This window comes from Nansenia antarctica, assembly GCF_963989245.1.
Source record: "Nansenia antarctica genome assembly, chromosome: 19".
Lineage (NCBI taxonomy): Eukaryota > Metazoa > Chordata > Actinopteri > Argentiniformes > Microstomatidae > Nansenia > Nansenia antarctica.
The window spans coordinates 7,361,813-7,382,748 of record NC_137692.1 but is presented as its reverse complement, the minus strand read 5'-3'; the positions used below and the strand labels follow the sequence as shown (position 1 = coordinate 7,382,748).

At 44.4% G+C, this 20,936-nt stretch overlaps 1 protein-coding gene across 1 annotated transcript in view; it reads right to left on the bottom strand.

Annotated features, from left to right (window-relative positions):
• Nucleotides 1-2,737: 2,737 nt before the first annotated feature.
• rbm33a (RNA binding motif protein 33a) overlaps nucleotides 2,738-20,936 on the bottom strand; it is a 38,040-nt gene continuing 19,841 nt past the window's right edge. The window contains exons 6-19 of the mRNA XM_080548913.1: nucleotides 18,859-18,990; nucleotides 18,249-18,417; nucleotides 17,750-17,979; nucleotides 16,511-16,811; nucleotides 15,320-15,381; nucleotides 12,475-12,604; nucleotides 11,743-12,092; nucleotides 10,818-11,090; nucleotides 10,010-10,315; nucleotides 8,117-8,812; nucleotides 5,885-6,088; nucleotides 4,780-4,983; nucleotides 3,967-4,055; nucleotides 2,738-3,815 (exon numbers count right to left, since the gene is read on the bottom strand). Of these exons, the coding sequence (XP_080405039.1) occupies nucleotides 3,767-3,815; nucleotides 3,967-4,055; nucleotides 4,780-4,983; nucleotides 5,885-6,088; nucleotides 8,117-8,812; nucleotides 10,010-10,315; nucleotides 10,818-11,090; nucleotides 11,743-12,092; nucleotides 12,475-12,604; nucleotides 15,320-15,381; nucleotides 16,511-16,811; nucleotides 17,750-17,979; nucleotides 18,249-18,417; nucleotides 18,859-18,990 (3,195 nt within the window). The 3' untranslated portion in view covers nucleotides 2,738-3,766. The remainder of the gene's footprint in view (nucleotides 3,816-3,966; nucleotides 4,056-4,779; nucleotides 4,984-5,884; nucleotides 6,089-8,116; nucleotides 8,813-10,009; nucleotides 10,316-10,817; nucleotides 11,091-11,742; nucleotides 12,093-12,474; nucleotides 12,605-15,319; nucleotides 15,382-16,510; nucleotides 16,812-17,749; nucleotides 17,980-18,248; nucleotides 18,418-18,858; nucleotides 18,991-20,936) is intronic.

Here is a 20,936-nt window from a genome sequence, read left to right as displayed (position 1 = left end):
GAGATGAGAGGAAATCATAAGCACCTTGCAGCACCGTCTTGCACAAACATAAATTAGTGGCACTTTCATAAATCACCTACATCAAACCACAAAAGAGAAAAGATCCAAACCTAACAACATCATTACACGTTCATGCAACTGTACAGTCAATCAAGTCTTTAAAACAAAGTACAAATAGGTCCAATATGAACCTGGTTTTCCCTTCATAAGACCATCTGTGTCCTATTGATGTAACTTAAGTGGCATTGCCGATACTTTTTAAATCCATAGGATTCACCATTTAAATAAAGTAAAAACAATCTTGACTCAAGGGTAAGGAATAGCAGCCAACATAGCAACAGTAGGCTGGCCATCGCATCATTGAAGCACAAGGATCTGCATCAGTTAAAAACTCAAACACAAAAGGAACAAAACAAAACAAAAAATGAAGTCAGTAGAGTCAAAGTTAAACCATTGAGAGGGGAACACTGACAAACAAAACCACTTAATTATACTCAGCACCATGCAAACCTCTGACTTACAAGCAGTAAAGGGAACCGCAATGCAATGTATGCAATCCAAAGGACAAAGCTCAAGTACTATAAAGTGTCATGTCTTCCCTTTCATTCCCTGACACTTAAAGCTAATTTAATGCTTAAATCTAATTTAGTATGGCCTTTGAAACATTCACTATTCATTGGTTTATAGAGAAGGGGGGGGGGGGGGCTTTATCTACACTCAGAAAATATACTTACGTACTTAACAAAAGTAGTCAATATCATCTGAAGATTGTTTGCCACATTTCAACAACTAAATATTGAAATAATGCTATGTTGGCTAGTAATAATACAGTGGAATTGTAACTATATATATGTATATATAGATATATATAAAAAGAGATATCTTTTACACACACTCCGTTTCCCAAGACTTTTGTGCTGCAGGCACTTGTTTTTGGTTTAGTTTTTTAAACACAAAGGACAGGAGGGTTGTGTCACAAAGGACAGGAGGGTTGTGAAGGAGACAATACCAGGGGCGGGAAAAACCAAACAATGAATACCTTGAGAAAAAATCTTAGATCAAAAATGAATAACCACTGGCACAAATAGAGCCGTTTCATCTTAAAACACATGACACATGGACATCACGCACACACACACACGCACACAAACACACACAAACACAAAAGGTTGTGGGCTAGAAAGTTAATCGGCTGCACATACCCGTATTTTCATGGTATATAGGCGATATTTTATTTATTTTTTTTCCCTTTAAAACGTTTTCAAATATCTATGAACAGAAATGTGGTCCAGTCTTGTTTGTTTTGGTTCTACATACAAATGAAAGGCCAGTAAACGGATTAATGTCTGGACACAACAGTATTTTTTGTTTATATATATAAAAGTTAACTTGATACATACAACAAAGCACAATCAGAACTCAAAGGATTGGAACAGTGATAAAACATTGTGTGAAGATGGTGTTATGTACATGATCACGACTACACTCATAATGGTTGCCCCCATACCTTCCCGAGCAGGAGATCTGCTGCGCTCCTGTCATCTGAATCAGATGAGCGCTGATTCTGATTCTTACAGACATGGGGACTGAATTATTCAGATTTCTTGGTACAAGAGGTTTGTAACTTTTTAAACCACCAAAAAATGGCAATGGTATTTTGGAAAAAAGAAAACCAGGAAGCCTCACTATACTTAAACCCAACACTGAAATGTACAGCGCTTAATTGCCTTCGATATATTGACGTCCATCCATTCTAATGAAATCCTGATAGCTATTCTTTCTAATTAAATTAAGTCTATAAATATTCTTAATATACTCAATATTGTGAGGGAGAAGTTTATAGGTATATTTTTGAAAATATAATTAGCGGATAACTGCCACTAGAATGACATGTATTCTAGCAAGCCACTCAGTATAAAATTAATGTTGTCAATTAAGTCTTGCTTGGATAGTAAAGAATTATTGAGTGATTTGAGCTGTTATCTTGTGGTGTAGCCTAATTGGTTTGCAGCTTGGTCGTCCTATGAAAATGCTTAGCTATAGTTAAACATTTAAAAAAGACTGCAAAGAATGCATTATGAATTTAGTAACAATCTCTGTCAAATCAGTTTCCTTGTTTTACAATATATAACAGACTAAATCAAAACCTACACATCAGGTAGGCTTATGAGCCTAACAACAATATCTGAATATCGGAATGTCATCTATTCAAAATGTCACTCTGCTCACGCATAATAAACCAACACACCCCAACTGTTCCTAAATGACTGCCATTTTTGCCAAAAATATAACAATGTTCACTGCATCAGTAGGCTTCTCCAAGACAGATAACTATGAATCTAAATATAACAATGTTCACTGCATCAGTAGGCTTCTCCCAGACAGATAACTATGAATCTAGAGAACAGTACACATCTGATGCAATATCATATCTCTACCAGTCAATCTGCAAAAGTGTTGACATATAAAAAGTAATCATAACGGAGCATGGCAAACATAAACCTGCATTAAAAAATGTCTAATGATAACTTGGACCACACTTACTCCAATATGCACTACTGAAACCAAAATTTGCCATTAATACCAACTAACATACACAACAACACAGTGTACTGAGTACATCAGGAAATTAAAACACCATCTAAAAAGCATTCCAGAGGTTGCACAAATGTTATCCCATTTAAAAGACCAACGTTCACTATCAAAGCTTGGGGAACAACTTAAAAGTGGCAAGAAAACCTAAAAAAATAACCTACAATTTGTCTCTCTCGTCTGATCTTCTTGTGGAAATGAAGCCATAAATAGGTGGCTAAACGTTGTTCAAGACGCTAACCTTAAATGAACAGTGACATTTATGTTGAGATATAATCGTCTCCTACATGTTGCATGGTCAATTATTCTGAACAAAAAGCTTGTGAACTCTTATCCTACCATGTGCATGTGAAAGATTGATCTTAATTCCCTCAAACTGCAGTTTTTTTTTTTTTACCAGATTTATTTGAAAAAGGCTTACCTTCATACATATTCTCCACTAGGCAGTGCCATTTACTCAAAAACTAAAAGCTGCTTCACGATGATCTCTACACAACAGCCCCCTGAGTGTCAAATTAGGTGAACACAATTGTTATCAAATGCTGCCACCCACAGGAGGAAAATGCCACTGCCAGAAAGGAAAATATGTAAAATGGCAAGCCACTACTCCACCTGTTCATGTGTCTAAACCAACAGCTTGCCACTAATCAAAAACACCTGTTCAGAAAATGAGCCAAATCTCAACGAGCAAAGTGAAACAATATACAGTCAAATCTCTTCTAGACTCTTATTCCTAATCGTTTACGGGCCAACGTGTTCACGACTGAGGATGGGAGCAACCATTGTGTAGTGTAAACTGTGTCAACTGCTACTTATGTTCAGTGATGGATGCACAAACCTTTCCTCAAACCATTCCCATAAGACATTATTCAAACTCAAACAACTGGAGAACTACTAAGGAAATGTCCTCCTGTCATATCTGTCCAGCGCCAGTGACCATGCTGCTATCTGACCCACCAAAGGACCATTTCAAACAAAGGACCAACATGCTGCTTGTGTTGAAGTTCCCACTGTTCCGGGTCAGCAGGTGATGAAGTGGTGGTTGTGTGAAGAAGCGTTGTTGATTCTCCTAGTTCCAGAGGGCTGTCTACGTCTAGCTGGATGTGACACCAGAGCCTCCCGCTGCACCAGGATGACGTCCTACACTGGGCCGAGCTCGTCTCTACCGGGCGCCTCAGCCGTCAATCAGCAACACGTCAATATGGGACAAGTCTATCATATGCCTGGTAATCAACATGAATCTCAATAAGTCATTATAATCATAACTATCCTGCTTTTGCGTATAGCTACATTCTCACATTGCAAATACTATCTATGAAGATTATCGATGGACTACCTGGTTTAGAAGGAATAAACCAGATGGATGAATGTTACCTGTGGAAGCTGACCTGGAAACTCTGGGCATGCTGGGGACTGGCAAACTTGGCGATGGCTTTCCTCTGCTGAGGCAACATTTTGAACATCTGTGTGAAAATAAAAAAACAGACAGCAAGAGCAGACATTTAACAGACAGCAAGAGCAGACATTTAACAGACAGCAAGAGCAGACATTTAACAGACAGCAAGAGCAGACATTTAAGAGCAGTTGCTTCAACTCTGTCTGCTTCTCTAGTCCAGAAGAGGGAGTGGGGGTGAATGAAGGATAATGAGAAAATATCACAACTATAAGACAGATGGCGCTACTTGATCATACTCTGTTGGCCGCATCATTATCTCACTAGTCTCACATATAGCCATACCTCCAAACCAGAGGAGGATCACTGTTATCACAGAGGTCTGGACAATTTTTGATTAGCCGATCTGGCTTGTGTTTAAAAGGTTTCTACACCTTTGTAGCTAATTGCGCCAAAGGATTTCCCCAGGCTTTCTGACCCTGGAAAGCCTGGTCTCAACAAGGTTCTTATTTCACCAGTAGGAGAGGGGGAGGTGTGAACCCTAGCCTCTACCCCAAGGCACTTCAAGTAGGCTACATGAGGAAAAAGCTTTGACCAATATAAATAATACACTAATACAGTAGCTTGAATTTGGCCTCTGATAAGCTAGCTGGAATTTTTTGCCATATTGTTTACACCTACCTACGCAATCCTTTGAGATCTCCACAAGATCCTAGGGTTAGAGGCTAGAGAGGCTATTTGTAATTGGACACAATTGTACCAGTGAAGCAGAAGGGTGAGGAGAGAAGCTCTACCTGGATGGGGCCAATGGAGTTGAGCAGGTTTCTCAGCTGCATGTCAGTGGTGGAAGTGGAGAGGCCCTCTATAGACACGGTGCAGGGCTGGCTGCTATCCTCGGCCCGCGGACTCTGTCTGGTGGGTGCCAGGCGGCCCCGGCCCATCTGACCCCCTACCGCCACGGGGCCTCCTCGAGCTCGGCCCCGGCATGGAACCACCACCTGCACCATCACCAACACAGCGTTTAGGGAGGGGGAGGGAGAGTAGAGGGAGAGAGCCCAGAGGGGAGGGAGAGTAGAGGGAGAGAGGAAGAGAAAAATAAAATGTCTTGAACCTCCGCTTATGCAGGCATGTTGATGTTTTAATTCTGCATTCAGTGGAGTGGAGACAAGATGTGACATCTACTAGGGTCTACAGTTTTTCATCATGAATAACATTTCAAAAACCTCATGTGTTTTTTTTCTTCTATTTCCTGAAACACCTTGAGGCGAGGGCTGCTTGCGCTTGATTGACTTATCATATTTCTACATACAACATAAAAATGCGATGAGAGTGCGGCGCAACGCATCTGTTGTATCTTAACACGAGCTAGTGAGCGAGAGAGCGGTATGTTCCGGAGCCACAGAGGAAGAGGGAGCGACCCCAGAGTGCTGTGGAGTAGAGGCAGAGAGAGCGTGGCGTCAACCAGGCGTCATGGTGCCTGCCTCTCCCTGTCAGTCTGGGCGAGCGCGGCCGTGGTGAAAGCTGCCTGGTGACAGGCGCACAGAGAGGCCAGGGGACCCCGTGTAGCAGCCCATGTCACACCACTCACAGCATGTCAACATTACAGCACCTGGCATACTGTCCTGTCTTATTACCACAGCCCTTTCATTGTTACGGCTTCCAGAACAGTAGGGCCGTATCAGTGCTACCTCAACACAGCCCTCTACTGTAACAAACCACTCCTGTTAAAAATACATATTCATACAGGATCATTTCCTACTCTATTGGCATACATCTGAGGGAAAGCTAAATGACATTGGATTATAAACATAGCCTATTCAAAGACAAACATAAGGGGCTGTTTATTTTTGTTTATTTTGGCAAGCCAAATCCACTTCCTCCACCGGTGTCAGAACATACCCGGTTCTGCTGGGCGTTGGCCACTCCGCCCATGCCGCCTCTGCCCCCCTGCGGGGCTGCTTGGGGCACGCCAAGGCCCTGGATCTGCTGGCCCGTGGGGTTGGCCATGGTCACCTTCCTGATGGGGCCCTGGCGGAGGGTGGGGGGCCGGGGGGACTGCTGCTGCTGCTGCTGCATGAGGACGCTGGCGTCAGCAGCCTCTCCCTGGACACAACACAGGCAGATATAATAATAATAATAACACATTAGACTTATATAGCGCTTTTCTAGACACTCAAAGACGCTTTACAAACTGAAAAGATTGAGTAGTAATAATAAAAAGAAACAAAAGGTAAATAGAAGAAAGTATAGGGGCCTAATTAAGGCAGTGCTGGGGACACATGGGAAGGGGAGGAGGAGAGGGTTAACTGGTGAAGGCGAGCTTGAAGAGGTGGGTTTTGAGCGCCTGTTTAAATGTTGGGAGGGTGTTGGCCTGTCTGATGTGGTTGGGGAGGGCGTTCCAGAGGGACGGGGCTGCGGCTGAAAAGGCCCTATCACCCCAGGTCCGGAGCTTGGTCCTGGTGGTCTTGAGGGTGGTTTGGTCGTCAGATATAGAGTCTGTCTGCACAACCGCAATTCTAACTCATTTCGCTGTTTGAATAAATGGGATATTCTGTGGCTTTACAGGAAAAATGTTTGGTGCAGGTGCTAAATGGACACAGAGTTACAACGGGCTGAGAATGTGCTAGCTCGAAGGAGGAAGAGCAGAATGGGCTTGACGGTGTAAATGTAGCAAACAGTTGATGGTCTCATTATTAAATCAAGTTACAGCTAGGCTGTATAGACACACGGACGAGAAGTGAAGGTCGTCTTTTCTCCTCCGACTCGGAGAAGAGATGCGACAGATCAATACGGGGGGAGAAAGCGGCGATATCTCCGACCTGTCTCCTGGCCACAGTAAATGGATTAATCCCTCCTATAGAAATCACAGGTCCTGATTGAACCCATCAGATGCTAAGCTGCATTACACTGGAGTGACACTGCTTGACGTGTACCCCATCCCCCTTACCTCACCCGGCTTTTGTGCCTTGTGTTGCCTTGTATTATTCCAGATGAAAATTTAATTTCCGTCTTATCTGTGAGCCTAAGCTATACAAATCCAAATCCTCAAAAGTGGTGACTCTTTCTTCAGCAGGTATTATGGCGCCTAGCCCCCCCCCCCCCCCCCCCCGTTACAGAAAGATTAATTGCTTGAGTCTCGTGCTTGACGTTTGTTGGCTCACACCTGAGAGATGGGCTGATGGAGAGAGCAAAGGAGAGAGATAACATTGTCAGGCTGCTGCCGATGACAGCGGAACAATGTACGACAGGGAGCATCTGGAGAATCTGCTTCTCAGCACAGCTATGGGCTCTCTCTCTCTCTCTCTATCTCTCTCTCTCCCTCTCTCTCTCTCTCTCTCTCTCTCTCTCTCTCTCTCTCTCTCTCTCTCTCTCTCTCAGAGATGCCACTCTACAGATAGCTCTGTACAGGTTTCTATTAACGCTGCTGACATCCAGTTATCTTCATCTGCAGTGAGCCTGTGATTTCTGGCTTTACAGCATTATCTTCTAGGAAGACACGGGGAGCAGCTTAATCCAAATATTATCACATCTCACCAACGTGTCATCAACCACAACTGAATGTTTTAACACTCTGCCTTTTGAGATTCTTTCATAATTAAGGCACCAAGCAAGGACAAAAACAATGAAGGGGATTTGATTTCTTGACTATAAGCCTTGAAGTCTTTGTTTCACAGTTACCTCATCTCTATCTCCAAGTGAAGTCATTTTTTCCTTTTTTCCTTTTAAAAGGACATCAACCTTTAAGAACAGTGAACTGGTGTCCTTCATGCCACTGATAAATGTCACACAGCCGCTCTAATGACTGGGGCCTTTTTGTGTTGTAAAGGAGGGCATCTCAGCTTCAACATCACAACTAAAAGCTAAGGAAGGGGAACACTTTATGGATCAATTTCGCCAAAATGACACCGAGCCATATGCCATTCTGAATAGGTTAGACATCTTTAAATAACAAAAAAAAAGGTCCTCCTAGGGTGTAAGTGACATTTAAAAGTTATCTAAAAAATTCAATGGTTGAGTTGCTTTTTTGCTTGATCGGGTGACAATGAATAAAAGAGGTTAGCCAACTGTACTGTGGTATAGACACAATTAAACTATGAGGTCTTTTATGAAGGAGATTAGTTAAAGACTCACCCCTCCTAACAGCTTGACCACTCTGACTTTTTGTGGGACCTGTGGGCTCTCGTGACCTCCGCTGTTGGCCCGCTGCATCACAGTTCTCTTCACCCCCGGCTTAAGCCCCTGGACCGGGCCTGGGCCTGGGCCTGCGCTGTGCCCTGCTACAGAGGCTGCATGCATGGGCATGTTCCCAGGGGGCGCCTGAGGGCTCTGGAATTGAGGCCCTGGTCTGATTGGGTTCTGCTGGGTAACGTTCCTCCTTTGCTGCTGCTGCTGCTGCTGCTGCCACTGGGCCTGCTGGTTTGGGCCGGGCCCAGTGTTCAGCTGCTGTTGACCTCCTTTGGCCATTTGCAGTCGTGTTTTGACATTCTGTCGGAACGGGGGAGTCTGTGGGGTGCCGTTGGGAGGGAAAACAATACCTTGCTGGGGATTCTGCTGTTGCTGCTGAGGTTTGAGTGGAAAGACAGCTTGCTGCCTCTGTTGTTGTTGTTGTTGTTGTTGTTGTGGTGGTGGTGGTGGCGGCTGCTGTGGTTGTTGAGGTAGGTCCTGGTTGGAGCTTTGGCCAGTGATCCGCTCCAACAGCTCTTTCTTCCTGACGCCAGCCTGCATCTGCCTCCTCATCTCCTTCCTCTTCAGGATCTCCTCCCGCAGGCGCTTCTGGTCCTCGATCTTCAGCCTGTACTGCCTGGTCTCCTCATCCTCCTCTGGGTCCTACAAGCAAACACACACGCTCAACGTCACGCAGGGTTCCCACACTTTATGAAACATCAAATTCGAGCACCTTTCAAGGACTTTCAAGACTCAATTCCCTCAAATTCAAGGACCCAACACGGCATAGTTTGAGACAGATCTAGATGAGAATTTATATAATAGGAACTATCCGCTCACAGACAACAATAAAAAAAAAGAGGCTTGAATGTGTTAACACTAGATGGTCTCTTGCCTTCTCTACCACAGCTCAGCAAAACAATATATTGTGAAATATGTGTCAAGTTAAGCAATACAGAGACTTATTTACTAGTTGACGAGCTAAGTAAATATTTTTTTTTAAATATATATTTTTTTAGAGAGAGAGAGAGAGAGAGAGAGAGGGGGGGGGAATTCAAGCACTTTCAATGATGATGTCTATTTTCAAAAACGTTTAAGACCTTGATTGATTATTTTTCTCAAATTCACAAACATTCAAGGATTTCAAGGACCTGTAGGAACCCTGGTCACACTAAAGGCCATTACAGACCAGCAAGCAGTAGTGACCACGCTAGCGCTGGGTTGACTGAACCGAGAGCGGAGGGTGTTGCAGATGAATTTCTCCTCAACGCTAACTGTGCATGTTTATGTTTGGCAGGGAGGAAGGGAGGCGGAAGGTTAACGGAAGCTGCGACATGAATGTGCAACAAAGATGCCGCTGCCTAAGGAACCCTAGTGTTTCTCTCTCTGCCGCCCAGCTGTCACTGAAAGTGAATGGACACCCGAGCAGCTGCCACTTCCCTGTGAGACTTGCTTAAACCTTGCCCAGTCCCCATGTGCAAGTAACCAAGTATTGCAGCAATAACCATATCAATTGGTAGTGCCACTCGAAGCGGGGGAGGGGGGGGGGGGGGGATTTACCCTAGAGAAATGTGATGGTATTGATTCCCCCCCCCCCCCCCCGATAGACTCGCTGAATGAGACCGATCTCATTTATGACATAATGATTAGATCATTAATAAATGGCACTCCCCCGATCTAGCTAATCACAGGCTCAGCCTATTGTTTAAGGCTTCAGAATTTTGCAAAATAGAGATATTTTTAAAACATTTCTTAAATAGATGACATTGTTCAATTCAACAGATCACAATCATCTCAACAATCATTCCAAAATTGTACACAAATGAGCAGCTGTTTGACTTGCTAGTTTCAGGCTCTGACCTGAGTTGTGGTACTTGGCTGTGGGCCTGGGGTCTCCCTCCGAACCACAGTCCGTTCAGGCGCTCCAGGTATTGATGCAGCCTTGGCAACGGGTTGGGCTCTCCCTCTGCCACCAGGTATTGAGCGAGCGTTCTGTCCTGGTCGTACCCCTTGTGTTGCCCTAGCAACGGGCCTCACGTTAGAGACGGGTGCAGAGGTGGGCCGGATATTGTTCATGTGCGTGTTGCCAGGTGCCACAGGGAGCTCCCGCAGGTTGCTGTTGCGCTGGGAAAGTATCTGCATCTGCTGTTTGGAGGTGGGAGGGCTCTGTGGCAGGGACAGACATATACACATTTAATAACATTTAATAACAGCCTTATGACAACCGTTTTCTAAAATCACAAAAGACTGACATCATAACCAGGGTATTATTGTGCATATGGAAAATTGGAATCCAACAGTGAAAACATAGTACACATACATTCATTAAGAAGCAATGAAAACATACACATACATTCATTAAGAAGCAATGAAAACATACACATACATTCATTAAGAAGCAATGAAAACATACACATACATTCATTAAGAAGCAATGAAAACATACACATACATTCATTAAGAAGCAATGAAAACATAGTACATACATTCATTAAGAAGCAATGAAAACATAGTACACATACATTCATTAAGAAGCAATGAAAACATAGTACACATACATTCATTAAGAAGCAATGAAAACAGTCACAAGAACATTGTGCGAGCACAATGAATAAAACATATTTTAATAATTTTAAAAAAGGAAAAAAGAGAAATGAGTGCGGCTCACCATCCGGGGTCTGATGGGGGCGTTGCGTTGTTGAGGGTTCTGTGGGCGGGGGGACATCTGTCTGGGGTTGCTGTGCAGCTGCTGGTGGAAGGGGAGCTGAGTGTGGAGCATCATGGGCCGCTGCTCGTTGGGGTGGTGCTGGTGCTGGGGGTGGGGGTGGTGGTGAGGGGGGGGTTGGGACAGGTCTTGCCTGTGGTGCTGGTGCATGGGCTGATGGGATAGCGGTGAATCATGATGCTGGAGCTGGGAGTGCATAGGGCTGTGCATCAAGCCCTTCAACATGAGCGGGAAGAAAACAAAACAATGAGACAATGAGAGCATGTCGACAGGCAGGGCATCAAAATACAGCATCTTAATTGGCTGTTTGGAATGAAGACAGAAACTGTAGTCACATACTAATTTCTTAATATTTTATACCAAGAAATGGTCTATGCATATGATTAACCTCCAATCGGTGTCCTCATATAGCCGCATGATATAAAACAATGAATCACCCAACAGAGGGCGCTCTTGTCTACGGCTCTCCACAAGGCCAGCTCGAGGGACCAATAGTAAACATGGGCTCTTTTCTTGAGCAGTAACCAATATCAAACTAGCCTCATTTATTGATGTGTCCATAATGCAGTTCTCTTACGTTTTAATAACCACACACAAACCTAGAGAAATTAATGCTTGTAGAAAGGGAAAAAAGCACACATTTTTCGAAAGAAACTGTGAGAGTCGAGATTGTAAAGAAGCTAGGAAAAATGAAATGGTAAACTGAACAAAATCACCATCTTTCCACACGTAATACGTGTCAAATTAAATAACACATACATAAATAAGTATATACATTCATACATAAACATACCAGTCATAACAAACCTTTAGGATCGTTGCATGCACAGGATACAAGACACATGTATTGGTTGTCCATGTCACTTACTCTCATCCGTACCTGCATCCCAAACTGGATCTGCTGGGGGGGGAAGGGGGGCCCCTGCTGGGGGAAGGGCTGGCGGTGGCCCATGAAGGGCTGGCGGTTGGGGGGTCCGCTGTGCTGAGTAAGGACACCCATGCCCTGGTGGCCCTGGGGAGGGAGGCTGGGTCTGGGGCCGGGGGGGTCTCTCTGGAACAGCCCTAGCTGGCCCTGCCCGGCCTGGTTGAACCCTGGCCCTGGCTGGCCAAAGGCCATGTGACCCTGCCCAGGGAGCTGCTGGTGGTTGTTGTTGTTGTTGTTCATGAGAGGGCCGGCGTTTTGGTGGTCAAACATGTGCTGGCCAGGGAACCGCGGCTCTGTGTGAACAGGAGAGGAGACGGAACAACAGAGATATCAAGTTTGGTTGCTGCCTTGCCGTGTTTCTAGACATCAGTTTCAATCCATCAGTGGATGCCTCTCGGCTGCATAGGTTACGGCAGGGGGACACACACATCCTACATCTCTATCAACAGGAACGGGAAGAAAACAACATCTAACTGCATTTTAATATGCAGTGAATGAAAAAAGCAAATGTGCAATGAATGTACATTACTCAATCAAATGTGTGTGCACAAATGAATATAACATTGATTACATTTGAATATTTTATAATAATAATAATAATAATATGCTAAAAGACACTTTAACCCCTTAAAGTGATGGGGGTGTGTGTGGTGCAGCAGGACTGGGGGGTCTCACCACCGATGAAGAAGGGCTCTCTGTCCTGGAGGGGGGGCGGTGGCTGGCCCCTCCAGGGCTCCATGTGGTGGGGGGGCCGCTGGGGTTGGCCAAAATTACCAGGCATGTGCTGCTGGAAGTCCCCCGGTCCCTGGCAGGGGGAAAGGTGCACACAAATTCATTAATTACAGCCCAATAAGCCCATACTGGAAACACTCTAATCTCAAACACATGAATGGAATAAAATAAAAAAGGGCCATTTGTAGAATATTACATTCGAAAGGGGGGGTGTTTCTAATTGAATGGCTAGGGTCATTCACATTATGCAGAACTTTGAGGTGCATATGAAATATCAATATGCATGTCAATTTTAAGAGCAGGAACCCCTGAGAATGAATTAGCGTAAAAACCTGCATTAAGCCAAAGTCAAAGCCATATGACAAAGTTGATATGGCCCGCTAACAAAGTCAGGAACAAGGACGATATTTCAGGCGAGGATCAGTGCCAACTTCATTGTTTCAATCACGCATTTTGTATGTTCAACAGCTTTCCACTCGTGGTGCCCACACAATTCCCTCCCCAGTCTACCTTCCAAGGAAAACTAGATAACGATCTTCTAATCCCTCCTTGGAATAAGAATCCCCCCTCATAGCTGTCTCCTTTATTCTCTTAAACATCCGTCTCTGTTGAAAAATTAACCTTCGATTCAACACGTGGCACATCCACAAATGCGGTGCTTACCACCTCCTAGCCCATTGTAAATGACTTAAGATGCTATCAAGGCTTAATCCACCTTTATTCCATCGCAGACTGACTGACGGCATTTAGAGAGAGGGGTGTCTGAGGGGGGGAGACAGCAAAGTTGCTTAACAGAAAGTTAATCAAAGGGTTTAAATCGAGCAATGGATGAGAGAGGCTGACATTAGGGTGGACGGTATTGCTGGGTTCTAAAGGTCAGCTAGGTTTGCACAATGGGGCTTGTGTGCTTACATAAAACCACCCAGATGTGTATGAATTTGATAACGCGGCTCATCCTCTCACTGCTAATCCTTGATAAACAGGCTGAGAGGTGCTCAGTATAACTCATGGTGTGATAGCTAAGAGAAATGTCACAATGAACTAGGGCCGAAAGTCTAACTGTTCAATGACTAATGGAAATTCAGGATTAGAAGTGACATTTGTTTCACATCATCTCTTAAGACACCTTTACGACAAATGCACATACTGATGAGGAACAGAATTAACCTGCGTGGGGAAAAAGTATTGTGGACAATTGACCGACACAGATCGCTCAATATGACCATTTCAGATATGACTGAGTGATTGTGTGTATCAATCTCATCTAATCCATTTCTATTATACAATTACAGCATATCAATGTTTAGAACGTCAAAAGGCCAAATGTGATGTTTTCTAATAATAACACATCATTCATTATCTGTATGATCTGATGTTTGTTCATATCAGATAATTAATGTACAATCCAATCTATAGGACAATATATAGTGCGCCTTATGAACAATATACATACAGCATGTAATTATTTCCAAATTGATTACATTCTTGATAATTAAAATGAACCTTTAACCAGATTAATATTTTCCAAAAGATTTTCTCCACTGGTCAAAATACTAAATACATTGAACACTACAGGCAATAATCACCCCCTCCCCCTTTCACAATTAAATGTGATGGTATGATAATGTATGATAATCATGAGTAATCAGGTGCCCGGTGGTAAATGGAAGTTGCTGGGGTGTTTTGTCACCTGCATTTCAAATTGTGTCCTTGGCAACAGCAGTCTAAATGCGATTGACAGCTGGGGAATCCAACACTATGCTATGCATCAGCCCACTCTCTACCCCCAATCCCCTCCCCAACTCAAACAGGGAGAACAGCGCTGCTACTCACATTGTACTCTCTGATATTCTTCCATCACAGGATCACCAAAATAACAGACTTGTGAAAATGAGCATTTTGAAAATTCACATTGTAAGAAGACTTCTTCTTTTTTTTATAAATATTATTTCTAAAACACTAAACACAAGACTGGCTCATTTGTCGACAAGGTAAACCTACATAATATGCAATTGGATTCAGCCCTTTTCCAATGATTTGCATAAATCCATATAAAACGCTCTGTCCAGGAAAGTGTCAGTCAACACCAGCGCCACCTGATGCCTGGTACCATTAGCTGGGAGGCTCAGTAACTTGAGGCATATTTGGCTGGCTGGCAATCCATTTCCCCCAATGCAGTAATCACTTAAAAGGCATTTCTGTCATCTGTAAAATTGCTTGTTTGTTGAAGAAAAAACCCCAACAACCCCTACAACAACCCCAACAACAACAACAACAACAACAACAACCTGAAACCACTGTTTATTATACAACTGTTATACCAAGGTTTCAAGATTCCATTTATTTGACTCCCAACTTCATCTTCCTTCAGTATATAAAAAAAGGAACATTGTCTCCAACGTTGTGCTAATTCAAAACAGCATCCTAAAAGTATATCCTGCTTTAGGCCCAAAACCTGTGGAAAGTGGTATTTTCACTGGCAGTGCATCCTGGTTTTGGGATTCCATTATGTGCCAACCTCGGAGTCTGAGCCCCTGCACACCCATGAACAGTTTTCTAACTAAGCCTCGCCATGGCAACCTCAACCTCCAAAAGTCCATCACTGCCTAGAGCCCCTATCAAACATTTCCAGTTTGCAGCTACTCGTATCAGTGTTTACAGATTTGCTCTAACAGTATTTGGCCAGGGCAGGCGGTCTAATTGCCATAATGATATTACTCTCACAAAGCGGCATGCTCGCCATGCGATGGGGGTGAGAGAAGGGGAGAGGGGAGCAGCTGCTACTCACGGGGAACCTCTGAGGACCCACAGCAGGTCTGGGCTGGCTCTGAGCAGGAGGCATCAAGGGCACTGCAATGAGAGAGAGAAAGAGAGAGAGAGAGAGGAGAGGGGGGTAGAGAGAGGGGGGAGGGGTAGAGAGAGAAATTAGGGTGGGGTGAGAAGAAAGGAGGAGGAGGGAGTCCATTAGACATCTCTTTGCTAAAGGCTGTTACACAGGCACGTGTCAATTTCACATCAGAGATGTGCTCACATTTGTACACAACTGGACAGAGGCCTGAATAGGGCTGAATGGGGCTTAGTTCTATGAGGAACCAGAGGAAGCTGAGAGGATGGATACATTTTTAGCTTGGCTCTGAAATAGGCCATTTCAACATAATAGTATTCAAATTAAGTTAATTCTACATGCATCTTCAAATGTTAACGATCCAGTTTTAATCCACAAATATATATATATTTTTTTCAATAGGACACAGAGCCTCAATGAGAGTAATCCCTGGGACAATAGGCTGCAAAATCAGATTTAGGATATGAGCCAACCACTGGAAAACAGTAACAATAACACAACCCCTCCCCACCCCCTCCCCTCCAACTCTCTCCCTCTCTCATGACTGGAGGCAATCCCTGATCTTTCAATATTACTATTCCTCCCCAACACACGCACGCACGCACACGCACATAGCCTGGACAGACAGGCCAGATAAACCCATCTCAAGAAATGGAATGTTGATGCCTCCAAAAATGAGTATAAACCCATTACGGCTGAGAGAACTTGTCATTCAACCAAACAACAAAATGACATTCTAATCCAGATACTTTTCAAAGCAGTGCAGGATAACTGCCAACCAAATGGCATCCTACTCCTGTATTGAGCATGGTACAGCCCAACTGCAGTGCTAATACTGAGAGTATTCAATGAAAAACAATTTAAAAAAAGGTCCAGTATGTAGGATTTGAGCTCTAAATAGTCCTGATAAATCATTAGCAATCAGGGAATGAGATTCCGAATTCCCATTTTGGTTCCCAAAAGTGCTTTCCAAAATTCGGTGTCAAGGTTGAGCACTGGCCGCACATATTTGCCGCTATAAAATGATTACGCATTTATTCATGGACACTGGACTTTTAATTACAATATGAGTGAAGACCGACCAAAACAAATTGGTCAAAGTGCAGAGCCGAGGAGGGAGAGATGCAGGCCTACCTTGTACAGGGGAGGACGTTGGGCCTCTGAAGTGGGGGTTGATGTGGATGTTCTTAGACTGCGGCTGCTGGTGGTTGGGTGGAGGGGGGGAGTCCATCTGGGGCCTGAGTGGTGCCCCGTGTGTGGAGGGCGAGCGGTGGGCCATGTGGGGGGGGATGAGGGGCTGCAGGGGCTGCTGGGCCAGCGGACCCCCGTGCTCCTGGAAGGGAGACCCCCGGGGGCCGGGCGGATGATGGTGCTGCTGCTGCTGTTGATGAGGATGATGATGGTGATGAGGGGGAGGCATCCTGGAGGGAGGCTGCTAATTGGGAGGGAGATGAGAGAGAAGGAAGATCAACCCAACCAGTCAGATATGTTGTGTCGGTCAATGAGCTCAATAAAGTGTCTGAGCTTCCTAAAATATGTGTGTTTAGCTCATACTAGAATTATGCCGTGACTGACCAATGTATCAATTTGAAACATACCGAAGATGTTTTTATCCCGACAGTAGTTCCTAATTACATCTCCCTGCAAAGTGTTATGCAGAGGCTACATGTTAGCTGTCGGTCTCTGCTTTGAGTATTCCATAAATTACCATTAGGCCTGCTCTTAACTCATATCCTGATTCTTATATATACATATATATGATATATATACATATTTCATAATTGTGGTTCAATTCAGTATTACAATACCTCTCCAATCCTTCATAGAAAGGGACAGACACTTTGAGGATAACATTTATTTAGGCTAAATGTTTTAACATAAGTGACTTTCCTAGTTTTCCCATATAAAGAAATGGCTTCAAAGGTTGTTGCATGAATGGATGAGCAATTTAAATGAAGGGATTATATGGTTCAAGAGATATTTAACAACAAAAGGCCAAAAGAAAGATTTTGTATGAAGCCATCGTGACGAGCGCCACATTATTTGGTATAATCCATACATCAACATTGATAACATGAGTAGAGGAGGCGGATCATTTACTTTACAAGGAAGTGATCACAGTTCCAATAGGCCATGGCTAGTGTACAGCAGAGGCAAAACTGCATGTGTCCCATTTAGTTATCTTTGCCATTTTCACAGATAATATTATTTATTAACAGCAATATTATGTGAAATAACTTTCACTGAAGTTTCACTGAAGCTCTTACGACTGACTGCTGAATATACTTACTTCTGAAATATAATAATGAATACATGATAACATAAAACATTTTCTCATACCTTTTATCAGACAAATGGCTATGTTGTATTTACCTGCATGCTCAGATGTAGAGGCATCATCTGCAGCCTCTGGTCATTCATTCTTCCTCTTCCTCCGTCAACCCGGAAATCTCCCATCCCAAATCCAGGAAACCCCCCTCTTCCTCTTCCAAATCCTCCTCCTCCTCTCCCTCCTCCTCCTCTCCCACCAAAGCGCCCCTGCTTCCTCTGCCGTTCTTTCTCCTCAAACTCAAACAAGTCTGCCTTGGCTTCTTCTGAGAGTTCTGGTGGGCACAACACATCAGGGAGTGAACATGCGGGTATCACCCATTTGATGGATTAGCTCAGGGCTTTCACTACAAAGGTTTTGAGCTCAACTTGATTTAAAAATAAATAAATCATAACCAAGGCCAGCAAAGCACCATTAAAGTTCACCAATTTTTTAGCTCAACTTGAAATGGTCTTAAACAAGGGCAGGATTTCTATTGTACGTCAATGTGGGAAAATTGTGTGTGGTAACTTCAGAGTAAGATTGTAAACAGATGAAGCCTACCTAATGTTTCAGGGATGTTTCTCCTTTTACTCGCTGCGTCCGACAGCCGCACAACAGTGACGTCCTTTCGTTCGGTTTTGAAACGCAATCGTCCAGACTCTTCATCGTCGTCTTCCTCCTCATCGGATTCCTCCTTCAGTTCTTCATCTGGCTCCGCTTCATTTTCAAGCTTGGGAAGAATATGGATCATGGTCTTCATTAACACAGACCACATCAGACCGGTGGAGTGGTTCATTTCCTGTACTGTACCATTAGTCCAAAGGCCACCCTCTCCTTTCGAGTTGCCTCTATACTTTTGAGCTAGGCAGCGGCCATTCTTGGGATCATCGTTTACATAAATGTACATATTCACATTAAGTGGGCCTTTCCTAAAGCCTTTAGGAGCAACATTGAAATACTGTCTCATATGACCAATGGACAATTAGTTCACCAACTATAAAATGATGGTTTCAATGAGTGGAAATACAGGCTAAATATTAATTACTTGCCACCACCTACATGTGTAGGTGACTCCACAATCACACAGAGATGATTACATGGTATAGCAACCATTGACACAGTACAATGCTCCATAGAGAGGCTTTGATTAGCCCCAGAGGCCTAAGCCTACCTCGTCTGTCTCTAGTGGCTGAGAGCTGCCCGGGGTCTCCTCCTCCTCCTCCTCCTGAGCCTCCTGTGCCTCCTGTTGGTCAACCTGCTCCTCTAGCTGCTGATCTCCATAACTGGTTGAGTAATCATCCACCTAAAACAACAAGTCACGTTAAGTATTCATAATAACATGAATGGATAGAGCAATTCCAACATAATCTTTTGCCATCCTTTTACAAGGGACAAATTCTGCTGTCTAGATTATTTAGCAAACTATGACTTTGGCCTGTGGCAGCCAATATGGGTTTCCTCGCAACGATGTCTGTTCGGTCTACTGACGCCGACCGGAAGGCTGGACTGAAGGACACGTATACCATTCAAATCGTTTTTTCGTATTTTTAGTGAAAATTGAACAATTGTAAAACCTACGGCCCGGGCGTCAAAGAAATATCTTTGAAAAGATTCCCGAGGTGGTGGAGAAGTGGATTGACAGCCACATTCAGAGAGGAGTCCCTGCTAGCTAACTCACTAGCATGTCCAGACAGCAGACAGCAGACTGGTCCTAACCCTAACTGAAAGTTAATTACCACCAACCGCTGTCTGGCTTTTTAAAACGAGGTAGCCTGATAGCTGTCTTTTCCATGTTCTCCGCGGGACGAATACAAGCGCTTTTTCATGTTCTCCGCGGGACGAATACAAGCGTCGAGAGAACTCGGAAAAGTGGCTGCAGCTAACCGGAGCTAGCTAGCCTGTCTGCTGTCTGTGAAGCGCGTCTGTGCAGAGCTACTGGACATGTGACAGTGTCGGCAGCGCGAGACAGCGCGGGACAGCGAGAGACAGCGCGGGACAGCGAGACCAGGAAAGCGGTCGGGTAAGCAACAGCACTGACCAGCGAACTAATTCAAGCTGGATGTTTAGAGACTTGCCTTGCTAGCTGGATGTAGAGACATGCCTTGTAGAGAGACATGCCTTGCTAGCCAGAGTGATCAACGTGGGACTGACTGTGTGGGCTAAAGTGGCTAACCGGAGTGTTATATCCTAACTGTGAGAGGAGGAGGAGCCTAGTGCGTCACTGACGAGCACGAGCGGCTCACGAGAGAAGATCCGGAGTTTCAGAATAAGAGTCCCATTTATTCTGGCAGTAAATAAATGTCAGTTTTGACTGTAAAACGTCACAGTTGAATAAAACGAAAGTAAAAATACTAAGTGAGCAGTTTGAAGGGACTTTAATCTGTTAAAGAAAATAACAGCAGAGGTTTAATACAAATTTAAACATTGATAGCCTGTGAAAAGAGATAGGAAAATGGCTGAAGAGGACCAGTCCGTAGCTCAACTGAAAAAAGAGAGAAATTCAGCTAAATCCAACTTTAGCAAAAAATCTGCCTTCATGCGCCGCGTTACACCCTCCATGGTCGAGAGCGAATTAAAGGTCCAGTGACAGGCTTTCTCTAATGAAGCTGAGAAGCTCCTGGAAGCCAATAGTAGCTATGAAGAGGGTCTGCTTGCAGAAGCGGAAGAGGACCCCACCAAACTATCGGAACAACAGACGAGAGACATCGAGAAGGTGAGCAAAGACTGCATGACTAAATTGTCGGAGGTTGGCGATCTCGTAAAACTCCATCTGTGGTCAAGATACGGTGAAAGAAGAGTGTTGTTCGCGATCAGGGAGGCTGAACGAGCTAAAGAAGAGACAGAAGAGGTCCCATTGGGCCAGCTAGACCATGACTGCCATGAGAGACAAGTGCACCATTTAGAGGAGCTCACTACAGGAGCAGAGAAAGAGCTCTCTGTCTGGAGAGACTGGGCCCCTGTCGCTGCTATAGAAGACGTGGAGGGACGGCTGCATCATTTGATGTCCTCAAAGAACAAGCTCAGGCGAGATAGAGACGCCGAGATAGGAAAAGCTCGAAAGGCAACTGAGGAAGAAGACCGCGCCCGCCGCACAACAGCTGAAGGAGAGCGCCAGAGGGCTGAAGAGGAAGAACGCGCCAGACGCGCCCAGCTTATCCTGGCTCAACAGGCGGAGACTGAAGCACGGGCAGAGCTGGTTAAAGCCCAGCGAAAAGCGTTGGAGGAGACTCAAACTACTGAGGGAGCAGG